At 48.9% G+C, this 22,212-nt stretch overlaps 1 protein-coding gene across 1 annotated transcript; it reads right to left on the bottom strand.

Moving 5' to 3' along the window:
- Nucleotides 1-374: 374 nt before the first annotated feature.
- KLHL6 (kelch-like family member 6) lies at nucleotides 375-20,571 on the bottom strand. Its single transcript, XM_008937056.1, is given in 8 exon segments — nucleotides 375-962; nucleotides 2,536-2,749; nucleotides 3,682-3,884; nucleotides 7,073-7,310; nucleotides 9,658-9,806; nucleotides 9,809-10,097; nucleotides 14,977-15,142; nucleotides 20,217-20,571. Coding segments are annotated over 8 exon segments (1,821 nt in total). The 5' UTR covers nucleotides 20,477-20,571; the 3' UTR covers nucleotides 375-660.
- Between the last annotated feature and the right edge of the window lie 1,641 nt (nucleotides 20,572-22,212).

Genomic DNA, 22,212 nt, shown 5'->3' with positions numbered 1-22,212 from the left:
GGGGCGGTCAGGGGGACCGCGGGGCGGCCGTTCCTCTTTGCAGCCCCTGCAGCCTCTTGCCTGGGAGGCACAGCAAGGTGTGCAGGCCCAGGTGGGTTGGTTTGGTCACACAGGACTGAAAAACCAGCAAAGTGTCTTCAAACAGGCAAACAAACAAAGAAAACGCTTTTAACTTAGTCTAATGTGTCAACCCACGGAAAACAAACAAACAAACAACCCAGCTTTGGAGGAAGCAACATTAGGTTTCACCACGGTTACAAATCTTTCAGTCCAAAAAAAAGCATCTTCTCTTTTTCTCTATTAGGTGCTACAAATCCAGCTTAACACAATAAATAGTTGAACAAACTTCGGGACCAGGGTGAGCCAGTTCAAGCACGTTTCAGGGCAGATAGAGCAGGGAGGTGAATTTCCCACCTACACAGCACATCTCTTTGCCTGGCTGGAGGTATTGTGCTGGCAAGAGTAAGCTACAGCTGGTCCCTTTGTTTTTCTGTGGGGGGAAGGAATTGAGATAACTTAAGGATATACTGTACAGAGGAAAGGAGAGGACTGAGCGTATATACAGACACTCCCCAGAGGACCCCAGGGGTGGCGTTTCCATCCTGCAGCCTGTGCCCCAGGGGCACGGAGGTGCTGGGCTCCCCTGCAGGTCTCCCGGGGTCAGACGGAAACCGCCCCGGGCACAATCCTGCGGATGTGCGTGTAGGACTTCCTGAGGGTCACGCTGCCGTGGTGAGACACCCCCCGGGGCAGGACACACTCTTCTGTCAGCTTCTGAGTTTCGGGGTCCCAGCACAGCACTGTCGCAATGACTTCGTTCTTCTCGTCCCGGCCCCCGGTGATGAACAGCTTGTTGTTGCAGGGAGAAATCCCACAGCTGGCTCGCTCGTGGGTGAACTGGGTCACCAGGCACCACGTGTCTGCCTGGGGGCTGTAGGAGTAGAGCGCCTTCATCGCCCCACCTGCAGAGGAAATGGAGATCAGTTTGCACCGGCCAGTCCTGAAAGAGGTTTTCATCAAACCACCCACTTCAGCAAGGCTCCATTCCTGAGGCTGGTCAGAAAGATTTACGCCCCAAAGCTAAGAAAAAGCAAAGTCACAGGATGCTTCATTGTTTTCAAAGCCAGTTCCGCAGAAGGCCACGTATTGTTCATAAAGCTGTGGAATTTAAGGCCAAAACAAACTGCTGTGGTCATGCAGTGTGACCACAGCACACCCAGCAACAGAGCGTTCTCATACCTGCTGCCTCAGCTGAGGACACCACTTTGGGAAAATACAATCTTTTCTAAAAGAGCTGGGATCAGGAAGGACCAGGTGTGGTGAGCTGTCACCACTGGAAGCAGGTACAGGATCTTTTCACTGATTCCTCTGACTTCAGTGCCCATCTGTCCATCAACCCTCCTTCTGCCTGGAGGTGGCTGTTTTCAGAAGCCCCTTCCTCACTGAGGGATTTGTCAGACAGAACCAATCATCTTATGTGCAGCAGTGCCTGGGGTCCTACCTGCTAGCACAGTGAGCATTTGTCTCCTGAAGTTACAGTAAAGGCTGGTTTTGACAGTGCCAGTCAAATACTCGAGGGGTGATTGAGTCATTCTGAGGTGACTTAAATTTTATTTCCCAGCTGGAGCAGACTGAAAACATGCACATTGTTAGTTACAGTGATTCATCTGGCAGCTGGGAATTCATCAGTCTGGGTAATTTGATTGCTTTGGATGCAGTAACCAAAAGGGTAAGGTCAGCCCCTGTGCTGAGGAGAAGCACACAGCATTTACATATGCACAAGGTGCATGCAGATAGACAGACAGACGGATGGGTGTGCATGCACATGCAGATTATAAACCTCCCTTCAGAACATCATTTATTATTTGGTGATACTCTGGCTTTATGCCAGCCCCCAGCACCATGTTGATTCTACTGCAAGTGAGGAATTTTCACCACGAGACAGGGAGGGGGAACTTTTCAGAGCTCCTGTTTTGGAAACAAATGTTCCTCATTCCTTCTTTTGGTTTTTCCAGCACCATCTGGAGAAGTGTGCAGGCTCCTTTCTCCCTCCACAGTTCAGCTCACCACCATTCAACTCTTGCTCTTCCATCTTTGCTTCCAGTTTTGTCAATGACTGAATTAATCCCAAGCACAATGTAGAGAAGAGGATGGGGTCTTTGGGTATGGGTGGCTCTGCTTCCATGACCTGCTGCTGGTACTCATGTCCCTACCTAAATCCTGTGTGCAGTGGGCTGTGTAATGCCCATGGAGAGGAGGGGGGACATGATGTAGCCATGAAATCATGCCCTTGCACTATGAGCCCACCTTTGGATGGCTTTAAGTGGTCTCTGGGCTGGCTCCAGCTTTCCAAGATCTCTACCATGCTAACAGGGAGCTTGACTTGGTGGCTCTGTGAATGTGCTGAATTCCCATCCCTCACTAGCTCAATGGGAAGAGCCAGCTGATCGTTTGATCATAGTCCATGGAGTTCGTGGGTAAAACAAGCACACAGAAGTCCTGCTGTGTCTAGACAAGGATTAATGCTTCACTTACCCACAACATAGATGTGGTCACGGAAGCTTGCGGCGTTGATGCACTTGGCTTCTACTGGCATGGCAGCCCTCAGGCTCCACGTGTTGGTCGCAGGGTCGTAGCACTGAGTCTTGTCTGTTGCCAGCTTCCCGTTGGGCCCTCCCCCAATGACGTAGAGTTTCTTCTTGTAGCTGGCTGCTGCAAAGGAGCTGACATTGACCAGGAGGGGAGCAGCCTGTGGGACCGTACAGAGTCGTCAGTAACCATCTGAAGCAGTCGGGCTAAGGCCCACAGGGTGGGAGCCTGCTGAGTTACAAGTCAGACAGCTCTTGTGAGATGATCAGGAGGGTTCAGAGGATGATGTTTCTAGGGATAAGGGTGAAGTATGTTTCAGCTTTTTCTTAAGACTGTAAACCCCTTAATAGATCTATGCTGTGTTCAAATGCTGTTATTAAAATTAGGTGATCAATGATTCTAAAGGTAGGGAATGTCAGAAGTGCCCCAGATCTCCTTTACATACTTACATACATTGAAAAAACACAACAGATCTGTTCATACTGATCTTTCTACTTGCAGCTGTGATTGTTAGATTCCTCCACATTGCTTTTTATCAACTAAAACCTAGGGTTTGTATCTGCCCTTATAATGCCTAATCTCATTGCTTTCATGGATTAATTGGCTGCTTAATACTCTCCTCTTACTGCTTTAAGTACAGTTAGTAGAACTGGGTTTTTTTCCATTCTGTTTATCGTGAAACCTGTACTTTCAACTTAAATGTACAATCCAAGCCATATATAATGCACAGGTTGATATACACAGTGTGTATATATACATTTATTAGATACAAGAGCAGTTGTTTTCTGCCTGTGCTCTGGTTCATGTATACTACGTTCTTACTCACTGATTTATGGGCTACTAGCCTTAAAAGCCACCTCAGGAAAGGGAAGTTAGGCATTAGATGTCTCACAGGCAATGACTGGCAGGCAATCCTGAGATTTTTACTCTCTGAAGGATATGCATTTCCATACAAGAAATATTTTAAGTACAAGAAATACTTAAAAGTCTTGTACAAGATCCTGTCTCGTTCATTGTTATGATTCAAAGCCTTAAGATTTACTCATTAAAATGCTCCAGATGAGTAAAATGTAGCGGGCTGCAGCATCTCACCTCTGACCAGCAGTTATGGAAGGGGTCGTAGGCCTCCATGCTGTTGATCCTCTGCATGCCATCGAAGCCCCCGATGGCGTAGACCTTGCCCCCCAGCACGGCCATTTTGTGCCTCCAGCGCCCCACGTTCAGGTACTCGATCTGTATCCACTTGTTGATGGAGGCGTTGTACTTCCAGACATCATGCTTTGTTTCTTTGCCACCTGCAGTGTACGTGACACATGTGAATGTCTCCAATATGTTTAAATCTTAAAATGTTCTCTCACAATAGAAAAAAAAATCATTGGTCCTTATTGTTAGCTTAACTGCCTACACTGTCACCACCAATGGCGTGGCCCTGGTATACCAGAAGAAATTCCTGCTTTTAGTTTACTTAATAGTGAAGAAAACTCTGAAAAATTTCTGCAGCCAAATATTGAGTACAGATAATTCACTGTTCCTTGCTTTACCAGACCACAACCACTTTCATTTTAATACCAAGTGAATGACCAGCCACACGCAGCGCAGTGACATACAGGAGATTTTTGTGCAGCACCAGGCCTTGCAGAGTGCTGCAAAGGGACAAATAAACTTGGTTTAAGTAGGACAGTGGAGGATGCTGCAGGAACTGCCAGTTTGTGCAGGGTAGATCCAGTCAGCTCAGCCTCGTGGTTTACATCACAAAACAAAAGACCTGTCTCTGAACTCCTACCCACAGCAGTCCTGCATGACACATTAGAGGTTTTCCTGTGCAACCTTGGGGCCATATGGCTGGGATATTGTTTTTGTGCCTCTCCTTCTGGTCTCTTTCTCCACTGACTTGGATTTGCTTCATATTTATAGATTGAAGATCAGAGCTGCACCCTGTGAACTCGTTCTAGAGCTGACGTGCAAGTGAATCTTTACTCGTGCTAAAGCAGAGAGCAGTGTTTTAGACAAGCAGTTTTGTTGGCATATAATTTTTGGTGTAACTGCAATACAAATGGATCTAGTTAAGCCTGAAACCACATTTACAGACTGAGTAGCTTATTCCATCATCTGTAACCTGATTAAACATTTGCTTCACTGGTGAATATACTGAAAAGAGAATTCATATTCCATTGAGAAAGTGTCTGCCTTCATTGGTATTCTGTACTGCAGCCAGATCACTGCAAACTGATGGAGCTCATCTCTGGGCCAAATGGCAGATTGAATAGGAGATAATTAGCATGCTAGAAAGAGTCGTTTGTAATGCTTTTGTCTCAGTATTTTTCACATGTATGTGTTGAGTTTTATTTGCACTCAAATAGCTGAAGTGGCTGAAGGGCCTGAATGCAGCATTCAGGGTTACAGGGGGCTGAGAGGCTGCAGGTGTTCCTGGAGCCCTCCCCGGAGAGTTCCCTTTTACACCAGCTTGGTCTTGCCTGCACTGAAACTCTGCTAGGAGCCTGAGCTGGACCCTGCTGGTCAGTTTGCTGCACATCAGGGGGCAGGGAGAGATTTTTGACAGAACAGGGGAGTATTTTGTTTCTGTTTTTTCTTTAGACCACACTTCTTTCCAATTGGAGGAAAAATTGTAACAAAATCAGTAAAAAGTAACAGAATGGAGAGTGTCAGGTCCTTCATGTCATTATTAGCTACCCTACAACTGTAGTGTTGCAGCCCATCCGAGGGATTTAACTGTTCAGGGAAATGGTGATCTAAATGTAGCCATCATCTTCTGCAAAGGACTTTCCTGTTGTTCAGATGGTAAGAGCAGGGAGGGCTCCAGACTGTACCAAGATATGGAGGGAAATGAGCATGTGAGAGGGGAGATCAAGTTAGGAAAGATTTAAGTCGAGTTATAAAAGAACCAAGTCACAGGAGCTAAGAGAACAAGAGTAGACAAGCAGATGTTTAATTTGGATTGAAAACCTAATAATTTTGTTTGGCTGGAAAGAAACTACTAATGATTTTGGCCCACTCAGCACTTTTTTGGGTGGGAAGGGTGAAAAGGAGGTAGGAGAAAGGCTAAGAGGGAACAGAGAGAGGGAGTCCAGGATAGGAAGTTAAGCAGGGAAGGAAGAAGGAGGACCTGTGAGAACAGCAGCACGAGGAGAGCCAGCTTAGACTCACCAGAGCAGGGGAGGTGTTAGCCTGGCCTGGAGCTAGCCTGGCCAGAGCACAAAGGAAGAGTGGAAAAGAGACACTGGAAAAGATGTCAGGAATAAAAGGAAGCCAAAGGCCTGTGACCTTGAAAAAGAGGAAAGGGTAAGAGATAAAAGGCAAAAGGAAAAGAGACCTCTCAGCTCAAGGGTGTGAAGGTGTGAGGGATGTTCCCTAGCTGGGATGTCTGAGGTTCCCCTCTATAGCTAACTTGTAACACAGGGTCTGCCTCTAGAGTAAAAAGAAACTCCTTATGGTGGGCTGAAAGGAAAAACCACCCTTATTTGTAACTAGGGAAGGAATAATCTAATTCTTATCCCAGGATAAAGATTTAATAAGTTTTAAGATGGAATGAAGTAATGTGTGGGTTCCCAAAAGAAGGAATGCAATGGAATATATTTGAATAAAGGCAATGGATGGCTCCTCATGCTTAAGCAAAGCATTCACACTTCAGCCCTCCCTTCTCCTTTCTCCTGTTTTAAGTGAGCAGAGGGTTTGGGGGATGATTTTGCAGGAGGAAGCATTGTGCCCAGGGCACTGCTCTGTACCGTGGCCTGTAACTGACAGTGATCAAAAGCTCGCTGTCACTTCTCCTCTGCCAGGCAGAATGACATCACCCAACTTGTTTTTGACAGGCCATCAAAGCCAGGGGTCAAACTGACTAGCAGGGTTGAGCTTAACCTTTTCATGGTCAAAGTAAGAACTCTATAGCTCCAGGATCAAACCCCTACATGCAGCTCAGCTGTATTTGTGTGCAAAGTTAAACATGCCTCCTGAAGCTCTCAGGATGGGGCCTGCAGGTGGGATGTGTGTCTGGACCATTTGGTTTCATCCAGCTTTGACAGTTAATAGTACTGTTGGCAAGTGGGCACTTCTGGAGTCCTGTCTGATGGCTCTTGAAGGGCTCCTGCACATGGACTTGTTACAAGAAGATGCTGGAACAATTATTCTTCATTTTATATTGGGTAAACTGTTCTCAGGGGCCTTTCTGCAAGCACGGTCACCGAGTCTTGAGGGTGCTGCACACAAGTAGCCATGTGTACAGATTAATGTTGTTTGGAGAGGAATCCTGTGAGATTCCTCTCCAGACCAGGGCTAGGCAGTGTCCTCACACGTCCAGCACTTCTCTGGAACCTGGTCAGAGCCAAAGCATTAGGAATACCTGCAGTGCTTAATTCTCCTAAAGCTGCCTCGAGCAGGCTCTCGACAAAAGCTGGAAGGAACTGTGAGAAGCTAATTGTGAGAACCCTCCTCTCCCCTCTTCCACTCCCAAAGTCTTGTTCCTTACCCGATATGTAGACTTCATTTTTTAGGGTAATGCATGCAAACTCCACCCACTTCTTAGTCTCATTCTCCGTCTCCTGCTCTGTGATTGGTAATTTTGCTACTTCCAGGCGGCTTCGCCTCAAAGGATCCAGGCAAGTCACTTCTGCTACAAACTTCTCATCTTTTGTACAGCCCCCTATGATCATAAACACCTCAGACTGGAACTCGTGCATCCTGGGCTTGGTTCTTTCTGTAATAATCTAAATGCAAGCAAGACAGAGTGAGTACACAGGGCACTGACACCTCCAATTACACAAAGCTCTGGTGACCTTTTTTCTGATTACCTGTTTTGCAAATCACAACTGCCAGACATCAGATGAACCAATTATCAAACACTCTCTAAGTTGCAAGCCTGGAAAGCACCCTAGAAGCATTCAGTAGAGCTTGCTGTATCTTTCTTTCATCAGGATTTCTCCAACTATAGATTTAGTTGCTTTTGCCTACCCACTAGGATCCTTTCAGATCTTCTTGGGAGTTCCCAGGGTGCCCCCAAGAGCTGTGAAGGTGAGCACTAGTGACAAGGCTGGGTGCACCTGAGGCAGCTGAAAAGGACAGGTTTTATCTGGGCTGACAAAGTGGGGGCAAGGTAGGAGGGCCCCAAGGTTTGTGTATGCCCGGGGGAGCTTGGAGAGAGCAAGACTGCAGTTAGGGTTAGCAGAAAGTAAATGCTCTCAGTATGTGTCCTGGTGAGATCTGTTGAAGTGTCACAGCAATGACAGTTCTCAGCTGTGGGGGGTTGTATTTCTTTCTTTGTTTATAAGCCTCCTCTTGAAGCCTGAACTGGAAGATTTATTTAAAGCCTGCACCAGGCTTTGAAGCGTGGTTAGCTCTAATTTGCTGTCTGCTGGCTCAGTTTATAGACCAGGGCTTTGTTTCAGGGACACTGGAAAAAAAAGTCACTTCCTGGGTAGATGTTCACCAGGAGCAAAGAATGCAGGGGGTGTTTGGAAACTTGTGTTCCTCCTGGAGGAAATACCTGCAGGAAACGAGTGCAGGAGTGTCCCGAGGTGTTCTGGCTGAAGGAGAGAAGGAATAACCTCCTTTATCCTCCCCAGCCTCCTCATTTTTCATACTGGAAGAAACTCAGTGTAGAAGGTGTGGGGAGCATATAAACTTGTCTCCCTGCTTATGCTGTGTCACAGGGCATTTGCCAAGTTGCAGACCCTCAGAGCCTGCTGGGAGAGCCTCCTCTGTGGGGTTCCCTCCTGCCTGGCCTGGAGAAGCAGTCCGTGGACCCACGGGTTCAGTGCTGTGCCAGTAGGCAGCTTGCTTACTTACTTCCCTTTCCACTTTTAGCAGGTTTCCATAAATTGGTGTAATATATCTATATTAAAAGATGTTATTTACACAGGCATAAATCTCCTATTTTCCCATGTTTAGCAAATTACTAGGCTAAGTTTTTTAAAACATCCATTCCAGAACTTGCCAGCATTCAGAATTCTGTTTTTAACCCACCTGTCACCACTGGTGGGTGTCAGCCCCTGGGGGGATCACTGGCAGGGCTGCCCCTGACGGCTGCCCCTTTGGAGGTGAGTGTGATGAGTGTTCAGCCCTGAGCCACACTCCCTTTATCTGTCCCCTGTGGACCTGGCAGCACTGCTGAGAGGGGCGAGGCTGCCGCAAGGAGTTCCCACCAGACTGGCCAGCACTGCCCCAGGTCATGTTCTGGAGCCCTTGGCCTCTTCCCCCTGCCAGTGACACATCCCCTGCTCATGCTGGATCCACAGCCTGCTCTGGAGGCCTCCTGCCTTCCTCCAGCTCTCTGTTTGAGGAGGAACACACGTTTCCTCACACACTCACATACCTCTGCTCCTCTTGTGAAATCTGACCTCTGGTTGCTCTCCCCTCTACCCCATATTTTGGGTCAGGAGACGTGACTGATTGATAGCTAACCTTCCAAAGAGGGTGGGCAGCTGGAGAACTGGAGACCCACCACAGCCAACCTCAAGCTGGCAGGACAGGACTGGATTGGATGGCAGGATGAACCTGACTCTTTGGGCGCAGGGACCTCTGCAAATGAGGAAGATGGGCAGACCTCTTCCCTGGGGAGAGACTGTCTTCTTCACAGGAGGTCCTCTCTCTCTGAAACATTTCCCCCATAAATAACAGACAGAGATGTTACATACTCAGATTTGAAAGGGTCATTCCAGATTGTGGTACAGCGTAGAGGGAAAATTATTCTTCCTTTCCTAGGCTTGAAATAATAGCTGAGAAGGTGAGGTGTCAGGAGTTACACCGTTTGCCTCTCTGCTGGGGAAGTCACCTGGGGTCTGTGTGTAGCTGTGGCACTGTGTGTATGAAGGGTTGAGCTCAGATGTTCATAAACAGGAAGCTGTGCACTCTGTTTTAAAACAACCTGCCAAAAGCTTCTAAACTAAATCATCAGGATAACTGGTGAGACCCACCTTGGCTTCTCAGTGGCACCAGTTAGTGAAACCTCAGTGTGAGTGCTTGTTTCTGCCTCCCAGAACTGCTCCTTCCGATGGGGGTTTTGAGCAGAAGCGTGAGACATTCAGGAGAGCAGCGATACCTTCTTCCTTCACTCACCTCGTTGCCTGACAGGTGGTACATTCTTGCTTCCTGGAGCAAAGGAAAAACATCTGGGCACTGCCTGATGAGTTGGTCGGCTTCGACAGTCTCTACGAAGTACCAGGGGTCGAGGAGGGGCAGGCGGACGTGCTGCAGCATAGGGGGAGCCGCTCGGGCTGCCGGTGCCGCACCCAGCCCATCACCGTCTCGAAGACCTGCGCCTCCTCCGTCACCTGCAGCTCGTCGCTCCGCAGCGTGCTGCACAGCACCTCGGCCGGCAGCTCCAGGAACTCCTCGTGGTTCAGCACCTGCGTGAAGTTCTGGATGATGTAGTTCTGCACTTGCTGTTTCAGGCTGTGCAGGGAGTGGGCGTCGGCCAGCCTCAGGATGCCGACGCAGTTCTCCGGCTGCAGGGCCTCGGTGAGGAAGCTGGCACAGGCGTCCACCATGCGAAGGAACTGGGGACAGACAACGCAGTGTGAGCACTGAGGGGGGCTGTGTCCCGGGGGAGCTACGGAGCTTTGGCACTGGGTCCCAGCCAGCCACGCACGGTGCAGCAGAGAGCAGGGGGAGACAAGAAATCAGTCATACAAGGACGGGTACCTCCCAGAACCTGCAGTCTGAAATTAAAATTCCCCACTGTTTTTTCTCTCCCACTGTTTTTTCTCCTTCTACATCCCTATTGCTCCTTTTCCCTCTTGCAGGACACAGAAGACAGTCATTAACTTTATTTGTTTCTCCAAAGTAAAGGGTTTTCTACCATTCCCTCCATGAAAAGCACTAGCAGCCACAAAGTTACAAAGCACAGAAGATCCCCAGGCTTCAGACCTGCTTCATCTTACACATCAACTCATATCAGCTAGAAGTTAGCCTGGTTTTAGAGTGCAGGTGGCTCCACAGTCTGCATTTATGTGCCCACCATATGAACACTTTACGTGTCTGAGGCCTTGCAGGGGTGGTGGAAAATGAGTGCTGAGGTCTCTGGGGTTTGGGCCAAAGTGCAGCCCCCCCAGCATGGATGGGCTTGCTGTCCTGTCCTGGGGTACGTGGCAGGAGGAGACTGACCATCAGCAAGTCTTTGAGCTGCCTGACAGCCAGGGTTGTCTGCCAGGTGTCTGTTGTGGGGGAGGCCTTCAGAGGTGTTAGTGACCTGTTTTCCTTGGCATCACTGTGGGTTCAAAACAACACAGACGTGTGTTCTACACACAGAGTCTGCTTAGTCAAAGAACTCACCATGTTTGTGTTCAGTAGAGCATCACAACTCTCATCAATTTCCTTTGCACAGCAGCCCCACCTGAGGGTCCCCAATGTGCAGCTCCTGGAGCACAGGTGTCTGGGGGGCATTTGCTGTGAGCCACGACGTTGCTGGTTGCTGGTGATTATTTAGGAACTGGGAACCAGTTTGGGTTAAAACTACCAAGTTACAGTGCTTCAGCCTGGGCTTTCCACCACCTCTGATTTCAGCTACAGGTAGGGCATCAGTGTTCCATGTTGGTTTTGCCACTGAGCTGTGCAAACAGTGGCACAGACCCAGACGGGTCAGAGCTGATGCTCTGCATTTCCCTCCGTGCTTTTTGGGTCCTTTTTCCATCCAGCGTCAGCAGGCAAACAATTTTAACTCATTCTGTCCCACTGGGGAAAGCTGCACAGCAGTAATTTAGGGGCAAAGAGGAAGCGAAACGTTTTTAAACACAGTAGTATGTAGATTTGTTTCAGTAATGAGGGCAGAACCTGCTGGGCCCGGCGGTGTCGTGTTGACACAATTAGCCTGTTTACCAGAGCCCGGCGATGGCAGACGCTGCGCGCAGACTGCCTGGTTCCTGTTTTACATTTAGATGTGGTCAAGAGTTTAGAGAAATGCAACTGCCTGGTGAAGGAGGGTGCAGGAGCTCTCAGAGGAGTTGCTGCCGTTGTGTAGGTAGGGCAGCGGCACGCCGTGGCACCGCTGCCAGCCCTGGCACCTGCCCCGCTGCCCCACGAGCTGGGCTAGCACAGGGCTAAGGCTGGGCTCAGCAGGGCGTGCCCCTGAGGGTCTGAAAGGACTGTGCCAACACCGGCTGCTCCCCAGGCCTCAAAAGCTGGCAGTAATGGTGCAAAAACCCAAACCTGGCATTTGCCGAGGTCATCCACGCTCCTGGGAATAACCCCCAGAAGGACGTTCTCGCTGGGCTGGCCCAGCCCCTGTGGAGCACTGGGGTTATTTACACAGGGCCTGTTAAGAGCAATACTCAGGAGATGGCACTGGAGGGTCTCCTGCCAGGCAGTGCACGTGGGTAACGGCCACGCGGCACCACGGGACACCCCGGGTGGCTGTGGCTGTGGGCAGACAGCTGCAGAACTGCCAGCTGTGGGTGTGAGAAACAGCCCCACCGAGCCTTAACCAGAGAGCCCGAGCCACTCGGAAGTGTATCGAGGCAGGACTTTCCCTGGCTGCTGCTCCTCATCCCCATGCTGTGCTGTCTCCCCACCACTCCCTTCATTTAGAGACAAAACTCCCCCCAAAACTCCCCCAAACTTGCTGGGTGTGCTTCAGTCAGTCCCATGAGAGCAGGTGACTCAGGAGAGTACCCAGGAGGGACGCCCCAGCCTCTGCTTCATCTGCTCTGGTTAGTCTCACAGAGCTCTAAATTTTCTTCTTTCCCTTCTGTGAGAGCCACCTCCTAATGCCACCCCAGGCACGATGAAAGCCCTGTTCCTGGGAACAGTTTCTTCAGTAACTGGGTCCTTCTGATACCCATTGGAATCCAGGTTCTGACTTGCTAGAGAGCAATGCTAGAGCCGTAAGTTTTCTTGGCCTCCACTTGGCCATCTTGATGAATAAAGCAATTTATTCTCCTCAATGAAGTCCTTGCTTGTCCCAGCTGTGGTTCAGCTGCCTAGCTGTGGTGTCACTAGCAGTGTCCTCAGACAGCCACCCGGCCGCTCAGCGCCGAGTGGCTGCGGGCTGGTTTTCAGATAATTGGCAAGGTATTTACCTCACAGGGTTTGCTCCTGAGGAGGGGATTAACAGGGATGAGAGGTGCTTTGGGAGCCAGCGAGGCCCTGGGGCTGGGGGTGCTTCAGCCGTGCCCTGGGGACAGCAGGCAGGGTGCTGTGCCCCTGCAGCGGGCATTTCACAGCCCTTTGGGGCAGCTCTGCTTCCCTCAGGCTGCTCAGCAGCCTCCTTCCCTCCACCACCTCTGCTTCCACCGAGCCGTGCAGAGGGGCTGGGGTGATGCAGAGGTGCCTGGGAGGGCAGGAGGGGTGCAGGCAGGTCTGAAGGTTGCTGAGTGACCCGGGGGCAGGCAGAGCTCTCTGCCACAGCCCCGAGAGGCAGCTGAGATCTTGGCCCTGCCAAGGACGGGTGAAAGGATGAGCTGCTCCGCAGGCAGTGCAGGCGGCAGAGCGTGCTAGGCTGGACCAGGGTGGGACCACCACCCTTGTGACATGCTGGCTGGGCAGCCACCAGCCCAGACAGAGGAGGTGACTATTGAACTCGTGTTGCAACTGTGTTCTAGGTGGAGAAAATTCGTCTGGGTCACCTCAGGGTGAGGCTTAGCTGTTCAGCAGCTCCCTGTTCCAAACCCATCACCTGCTCCCCCAGGAGGAAATCTCTGTACACAAAGCACGCTGTCAGGGACTTCTGTCTCTCTGAACAGCCTTACACCTCTTCCTGGTGACAGTTTTGGATCTATTCGATCAAAACTTACTGGGAAGGGACTAAGGGGAGGTATAAATATGGAAAAGTTTTTCAAACAGTTTCTAGAGAGAAGTGGAGTATCTCTTGTGGAATATCTAGAATTGTGCAAGTTGTTTCTCTTTGGGTTCTTTGTCAAGTCTGAGAAACTGAAAGGAGGCATTGCCAAAAATTGTTGCTAGTTAGATAGAAAAGTTCTATTTGGAATTTGATTTTCTCACATAATTAATTGGAAGGAAACAATTTCCCAAATGAAAATGTTGCAGTAAATCACAGAATTCATCTTTCCAGCTGTTGATATACTGAAACGAAATATTTGTCTCTTTCAACTGTTTCTGTTTGTTCTTCAGCATAAATAGCAGAGAATAGCTGGCAGAAAGTTAGTAGATACTAAATCTTTTTTACACAAAACACATTTCCAGCCAAAAACCTTACCCGTGTATAACGTGAGGCTTTAAGGCCTTACAAATCTTGACAGCATCCAAAAGCATAGCAATAAGACTTGGGATCACTGCTTTTAGTTGAATGTGACTGGTTTTCTTTTTTTTTGTAGTTTAGTGGCAGTGTTAGCTAGTTTTCTTAAAGCACCAGCAACAAGAATCATATTTAATCTTAATTTTAATGAAAAATAGAGAAGAGAAAGGGAAAAAATCTTAAGTTTATACTTGTAAGGGTTTCAGAAAAAAAGCCCTGAGGACCCTGAGGAAAGAGGTTCAGAAGAAAACAGAAAGACAGAATAATGTCCTGAGAGTGAACCAGAAGTAACATTTAAGTGCTACCAGGTTGTGGTATTGGCCTGCTGAAAATGTCAGCAGTTATTGCACTCTGGCCCCAGGTGACTTTAAAGTTACTCCACCTTTTCTGAGTTACCTTGGGGAGCACCTTGTGCAAACTTTCCCTCCTCTCCCCACAGCAAGTACCAGCTCACGTTACCCCAAAGGCCACAGGTTCATCTCAGAGCAAAACCTCCCGTGTAAGAGTGAAGACTCTGAAGTTCATGATGAACCAGGGTGATTATGGAGTCAGGTGCTTCCATTCCTTACTGAGGAACTGGACACACATACCCACGCTGGCACTTGGCAGGTTATGCTGGTTGCAATTTGTTAGCAATTTCCACCTTGGTGCCAGGGGCTGCAATTTGGTAGACCTCACAGGTGATTTATAGGACACGTGAATACCTCATGGACCAAAGGCTGAGTAACACTGCTCAGGTCTGACCTCCCACAAATCCCAGGTTATGACCAAAACCCTTTACATCAGTAGTCCTACAAAGGAGGATGCAAACCCTGGCTGGTGAGCCTCCATCTCCAGGCAGTGGAGGAGAGACAGAGTCACCTTCCTGCTCTGGCCAGCCATGCCAGCCCTCTAACTCTTGGGCTGGAGTGTGGCCAGCCTGAACCTTGGGGAGCAGCCTCCCAGCAGCACCACCCTGCTGCCTGGCACACGGGAGCAGCTCCTGGGGGCAGAGCCTGGCTCTTGCCTGTTTGCACAGCAGCCAGCACAGCAGCATTCCAGAACACGGCTGAGACTGACACTTTTTACCACAGTGTAAATAAATATGAAGCAAAATGCTTCAAGAACCCATGAAACTGGAGAGTTTTGCAGTGTGTTAACCAGGATAAGAGCAGAAGACTGGATGAGTGCATGTGAGTTGTCTGTACCTGAAAGAGGCTGGCAGCTTCCAAGACTTTCTGTACGTTTTCCTTTGTGATGAGCATCTTGCTGGTGTAGGTGTAGTCCAGGAGTATATTCATGGTTTCTGCATCAACTCCTTTAAGTATGATCTTCTCTTCGTATTTCTCTCTTAAATCATTGCAGAACATGGCCCTGAAAAGAAAGACATTTATCTTTTACTGCATCCCAGCCAGGGTGAGGCATTCTGAAAACATTTGGTTATATAGGTTTCAACACAGAGTACTCCAATTGCTTCATGTTTTATGCAATTAGTCCTGTAGCAAAGTAACAAGGAAAATTCCTCTCTTGGTTTCATGCTTCTTTACTCGTGAGTTTGATAAGGCATCCACACGTGATGGATACCCCAGAGCAGTAGTCCTGGAGCTCCATGGCTGCTAAAGGCAGCTGGGACCTTCCCTGAGTAGTGCTCTGTGTCCAAACTGACACTGCAGAGCTGTTGTGATGTCTCACCTCCTGGCTTCTTACAGACTCCTTCTTTTTCTAGTACCTGCCCAGGTCCTTAAGCCCCAACCTCCAAGCTGCTGGCATTCCCCTTACTTCATTAACACTTAGCACATGTACTTTGTAACCCTTGGCAAAGTCAATGCCCCTGTGCTGCTCAGCACTGCTCAGACTGAACCCTGAGGGCCAGACCAGATCCCCATGTCTGATAGCAGCACCTCTAAGCTTCCCAGTGTATCTTTGACCTCGTTAATACCAGGGATGGGCCAGGAGATGGATTTTCTTCTAATTAAAAGGCTGACTTTTCCTCTGCTAAATTTTGTCAGCTTCTGGTAGGATTTGTAGAGTTGGTTCCTCTTGGCCAGACAAGTACTTGAATAATCATGAATTGGAGCTAAGCACAGTGATTTCATGCATGTTGATACCACCTCTTCTTTGGTGGGTGACACTGCCTTTGAGAGGTGACCACCACACACACCTTTGGCACTAGTCAGGCACTTCACGTGGGATATAAACCCCAAATTTCTCCAGGAGCTATTGAAATGCACTTTGCATTGGGGGTGCTGCAAGGCAAACACACGTCTTCCTTCATCTGCATTTTCAGTTTGTAGTTTTAAGTATTCCTGCCAGTGCTTTTGCTTTTAGTTAGAAGGTTGATCAGTCCCATCTTGTTCCGTGCATTCAGAGAGCCAGATTTCACATCATTTGGAATCTGGCTCAACAGATCTGAAGTATGTGAGTCCACCTGTAACTGTGTTGGTGCAAAACACGTGCAGATCTACAGTGTAATTAGAAGTGCTCTTTATCCTGCATACCAAGCCCTTCTCCATTAGTCACATACAATGCTGGCAGGACAGTGCAGCCTAGGAAGTGGCTAGAAGTCCAAAGTTTTAGGCCATGCTTTTCTTGCAAAAGCAGTGCCAGAACAAAGCTGTCTGATTGACACATCTTACTGGAACCAAGATGTAGCCAGGTCTTATTGCAAAGCAGCTGGGCGTGGGGAGTGGGGAACGGGTGGAAGATACCAGCTGGTCGTTGCTCTAAGAGCTACCTGTTCCTTGCCTCTGCAGAGATTTTATAGCAAGAGAGAGCTGCTATTAGTTATCTCAGTGTACAAAACTGCTTTTTGGATAAAGAGACCTAAGCAGGGAACTTGGGCAGAGAAATTACTTGTGAGAAAAGATGTTCAGCCAAAATTCTCATTTTCCTTTCGCTTGTCTCAGCTTGTTCGAGGTTTTTGATTCACTGCTCTGCTCCACGATCCAGTTTCTGCTGCCACTGAAATCAGAGTATTCAAAAGGCATTAAGACAAAATGCTCCTTGACTTCAGTGGGTGCAAGGTGGGGATTGTCCTTAGCTCCTCTCCCTCTGGGAGTCTCGGATGTTGTGTCTGGGGCATGCAGGCAGTGGCCATTTGAAAACAACGGTGCCCATACGCACTCCTCCCTGGCAGTGGGGCTTCAAGGCAGAGGGAGGTTGTACAAGTTGCATGGCACTGATGGGTGCCGAACGCTTCGTTCTGAACGAGACACGGGCCGTTGTAGGATGCAGGTGGTGTCTGCTCTTGTTCCTTTTATCTCTTAGGCTGGTGAGCCTGGTGTCACCCCTGCCCATCCCTGGCGGGGAGGGGAGCGCTCTCGCTTCCGTCCCGCAGAGCCGGGGCTTCGGTGGAGCTCAGCTGCAGGTACTGCTGTTACAGCACTGCACGGCTCCCCAGAAGCCACCCTGGGGATTCTGGTGGAGCCTTTGCCCAAGGATCTTGTTAGAGTGCTGTCTCCTAATCTGTGAGGGTGCGTTAGAGCTGCCATCCACATCCACTCACGTAACGTGGCTGCAGCCTGCAGTAATGTACATCTACAGCCCTGAGCTCTCCCCCACGTACTCCTCTCTGGAAGCTGGCAGGGCTGAACAGGGCAGTACAGACCAGGGGGCCTGACTCCTGGACTGGCCTTCCTTCTGCTCAGGTGGAGTGGACCTCATTCCCAGCCTGTGTGCCAGCCAGAGGGAACACCCTGACACCACTCAGGACTGATCGGGCTGAGCTGCTCTCCTGGGGATTAAAATTGCTGCTTCTGAACCTTTCTGTACTTACCCAGAGAGGTGTGTGACTATTTTCTCTGGAGCTCTAAGTCCTTCAGATGTGGCCACTAACTTCATTGTCCGTTTCCCTGGTTCGTGTCCCTGTGTAATTCTAAACAAAGCCTTTGAACCAACTTTACTCTAAGAAATGCACATCTGAAGTGAGGACACAAAGCCCAGTTTAGATACCTAAAAATGGGTATATTTAGAAAAAAATAGGGAGATCTCTCAATGGAATAAATGAGGGGTTGCTGGTTTTGAAGCACTTTTTAAGCACCCACACACGCTGGAGGGCTTGTGCTTGGAGTTACAAACCTGACTTCAAAGAACCATTCAGAGCTTGAGGATGCTCTGGAAAATATTGCTTCAACCTCTCCCAGCCCCATTCTCCAACTGCCTTGGGCAGTGCAAGAGTAAAGAACTACTGCTGCACCTTGGTCAGCTTGTATTTCTCTCCTCTGCTTTGTCACCTTCATCCAGGTAAGCGGAGAGTTAGTGCTTTTCTGTCTACAGATGCAGGACATGTCAGAAGTACTGCTCTGTCTGCTCTCCAGCAGTGCTGAAGGAAGGACTAGAAGCTGTGAGCTTTGTTGAGCTGTGTTGGAGTCAGCTGCTGTGGGTGGCTTGTGTTTCAGCAGCCGGCGCTCAGGAAGGGGTTGTGTAACAGGCTGTGGCAGGGCAGTGAAGCCCATGGCTCAGAGGGTCCCTTTGTTCTGCTCCCCTGCACGGCTGTGAGAGGCCCTGTAACAGCAGTACTCACAGGAAGAGTCTGATTTAAGGATTTCTTCTTTCTTTGGGCCCATGCAGCTTCCAGTGAATTATGGTAAGGTGCAACAAGCCAGCTTGTGAGTAGCAGAACTAAGGAAGCCCAGTTCCCTGCAGGCTTGTATCCTCCTTTCCCTCTTCACAGTACACTCAGCTTCCCCTTCCCGAGCACTCCCTTCTCTCTTGTCACTCCTCTCACAATCTGTGTCCCTCTCAGGACACTCAGCTCTGCTGGTCCCTGCCTGTGCTCGCCTGGTCCTGGGCACTGCTGGTGGTGGCTGGCCAGGACGTGGTGGTGGTTAACCCAGCTAAGCACCACGGGCTCCCAGCCCCAGCACCTCTCCTCTCCCTAGCGACACATTTCCATCAAACTTGTGGGAACTCAGTTCTGAGATTTCCACCCTCTGCCGAGTGTGATTAACACTAACCCAAAGAGGCAGGACAAGAGGCACAGACAGACAGGCAGACAGTGTGATATAATAGAGTTGTTCAGGTTGAAAAAGACCTTTAAGATCATCAAGTCCAATCATTAACCTAACACTGCCAAGTCCACCACTAAACCTATCCCTAAGCACCACATCTACACATCGATAAATCTCAATTCTGTGGGAAGCCAGGGCAACACAAGCCTCTGGTGGGAGCAAACCTCACCCACATGTGCAGCTCCTTTGGGATGAGATGATCTCCAGCCACATATCCCCCTTCCTTCAAAGGGACAGGCTGTAGCTCAGGCCTCAGCAGAAAGAGTAGTTTTATGAGAAAACTGTCTTGCCTGTTTTTAACTGTTAAGCCCCTTCTGACTGCAGCCCCTTTCCTCATAAAGGATGAAGAGTTGGGTTTTTTGTCAAAGTATTGTCATGGTAATTTTTATTTTCTTTATCTACTCTCCTTCCTGCACACTATGCTGGGAGGAAATACTGGGGACTCTCTGCTGTTAGTTGCACATTTTCACATTGGTGATACATAGAGTCTGTCTATAGAAATAATACCTATCTCTGTATATTCACAGCCATAGCCTGTATTATGAGATGATTAAAGCAGAACTGTTCTTCCAAAAAAGCTCACTAGACTCCATTAAAATTAGCTTTCTGCTCATGTCACAAGTGGTCACAGGTTCTTTTTTCTCATGTTTCCTCTGTAGCTATTCAGTCATCTGACCACTTTAGCAGTAAAAAAAAGAAAGAAAAAAAATCCCAGCCATGCAAATGTGATTGTCTAAATGATAATGGAAAATCTGTGCTAAAACTGATACCAAGTTCCTCTGTGTCTAAAATTGGTTGTTGCTGGTCAGTAGTCTCAGACTATCTACTGTAGGACTGAAAGAGTGAAAAACTCAAGAGGACAATAAGGAGAGGGTGAAATGGAAAAGTTGCTTTCAACGGGGTATTTCCCCTTGACCAGAGCTGAGTTTCGGTAACCTTAGGAAAGATGGAAAATTCCTTCTCTTTTCTCCCCAACAATTCTGTGCAATATATATTATTACCACAGAATGGTAAGGTAAAAATTATAAAGTTCCACAAACCCACTCAGACCTCTGTAAAAATATCGTGTGCTCTGAATGAATATTCCTCTTTGCCTGAATCCCAACGGCACAACACAAGGGGCTACAGATACTTAGTTACAATGCCATTTTCTCATCCACTTGCCTGCCAACTACTGTCCGTTTCTTTGCACGCCTCCAGCAGACTTGCTGAGTGCTGGTATCAGGACTCCAGCAAAGCCACAACTTGGCACCTGCCTCATTTAAGTCTCCAGCATGAAAAAAAGAAGAGCTGAAAGGTTTCAGGAATTGCAAATTCCTGAGTTTGCAGTTCGCTGCAGATTTGAAGAGTTTAACACCCAGTTTACAGTCCTTGGAGATCTACACTTCAAGCCTGAAAAGCACAGTAAGTTTATTGGGTGTGTTTCTTACATGCCTTACCTGAAATAATTGCTTGCTGCAGCCAGGACCACTCGGTGACAGGAGAATTCCCTGCTGCCCACGCAGAGGATGACATCTGTAAGGGAATTTTCCAGCCGGAGGTTCTCCAGGCCGTTCTGGAGCACCAGAGACAGACCCGTGTCGTCAAACTTGACCTTCTCACCGCTCGAGACTTCCACCAGCTCCTCCATCCTCCTCGACCGCGCATTGTCCGGAGAGGGCTCGGGCTCCTCAGAGCTCTTCTCCAGCGTGTCCCCCATTTTGGGGCCAGCACCGGCTCATTCTGCTGGTACTCCAATCTAAAAAGGGCTCCTGAGCCTGGGGCGAATCACACTGCAGAAGTTGGGCGGATTTCCTGTCCAGAGGTCTCTGCTTATCTGGAGCTGTCACACACACATAACAGGAAGCCTTGCACTTTCTCATCCTGTTAACACAAACAAAGGCTGGGTTTTTTTCAGTGAATTTCAGGCAGTATCAACGTGTTTAGAAAGGACTTAAGATGCCTCTGGATGTGAGAAGATTAGGAGTGACAGGGCAGGCCTGCTCCCCACCCTCCAGCCAGTCCCAGCCCTTATCCGGATTGCTGGCGTGGTGGTCGGTGCACCATATGGCCACCGAGGCACTCCTGGCAGACTGAGCTGCTAAGGGGAAGAGGGTATTATTTTAAATATCTTTCTCCAGGAATGTGATTGTTAATCACTAAGCTGGTTTGGGGTTTGGGTTTGTCTTCTGATAATATGCTGACATGTTCAGAAAGTCCTCCAAGTGGCTGTTTCTGTCCCTCAAGGCACGTTAGCTGACAACCGTTACATGGCTTTTCTTTTAAGGCCAGATCAGCGTAACTCCCTGCAGGACAGGGAGCAGCCCCAAAGATCTCACAGCTGCTGGTCTGCAGGCCACACTGCCAGGCACAGCCATGTCCCCCACAGGCCCAGGCAGCCAGTGCCATGCCACTCACTGGCTGACAGTGGGAGGTCCAGGAGGAGTCTAGGGGGCCATGTATGCACGCTCATCCCCACCACCCTCACTGCTGGAGGTCGCTTGACTCACTTCTGCATCTGACACGCAGTCTCCAGGATAAGCACGGGCTGTGGTGGGACTGTGGGCTGAGCACCTGGCGTGGGGAGGCTCTGGGGCAGCTCTGGGGCTGACCCTCCAGCGTGATGGGAGCGTGCAGAGCATGGGGCTGAGGGTTTCGCTTTCACCTAAGGCTGAATTGGATCTGCTTGGACCTCCTGAGGATGAGAAGCTGACTGAGATAATAAATCACACAGCCTGTTGAAAGTCACAGGGTAAATCCCCAGATTGCTTAGGAAACTCTGGAGATGTGGAGTTAGAAAATCACACTCTCTATCTCTCCTCCCAAGTAGAATGCATGGCTAACCTAACCTTAGTAGCTTGAGAGCTAACCAAGCCTTTGTGATACTGACTTCTAGGAATCCTCATCTGGCCAATCCTTATGTTTTTAGTATGTGTTTGGTTTCCTCTTTTGTCTCCAGCTTCTACAGCTGAACTCACAGTGCTAAGGGGAAGCTTGGCTCAGAAGAGGGAGGTGAAAGCCATGCTCAGAGACAGCAAGATGTGGAGGGTTCTTGTATAGGATAGGATGATCCAAAGGAAGGAAAGCAAAAAAAAATCTCCCTCCTGCTTTCCCCTACCTCCCTGTAATGGGTTTTTCTTCATGTTGGGTAGTCTGTGCAGTGCTTCAGCTTTTTGCTTTGCCAGCTGATAGATGTGTGCTAGCTTCTGTGCTAACTTTGGCTAATGGTGCTTCCTTTTTTAAAGCCAGTCCCATTTTTTTAACAAAGCACTCCTCCAGGAATACAATCAGAAAATTAAGGAGACCCCCAAAACATCAGGTGTGCTTTTAAAATCACAGTATTTTAACCCTATCTTAGGCTAGGTTCTCTTTATCATGGTGACTTTTGCCCTTAGGGAATTCATCTTATCAGGGTTTTCTCTGACAGTGAGAAGCTTCACATTTTCTTTATGTGTT

Source organism: Merops nubicus, unplaced genomic scaffold (assembly GCF_000691845.1).
Source record: "Merops nubicus isolate BGI_N331 unplaced genomic scaffold, ASM69184v1 scaffold5830, whole genome shotgun sequence".
Taxonomy (NCBI): domain Eukaryota; kingdom Metazoa; phylum Chordata; class Aves; order Coraciiformes; family Meropidae; genus Merops; species Merops nubicus.
Note: the sequence above shows the minus strand (reverse complement) of the source record. Positions and strands in the feature narration are given on the sequence as shown.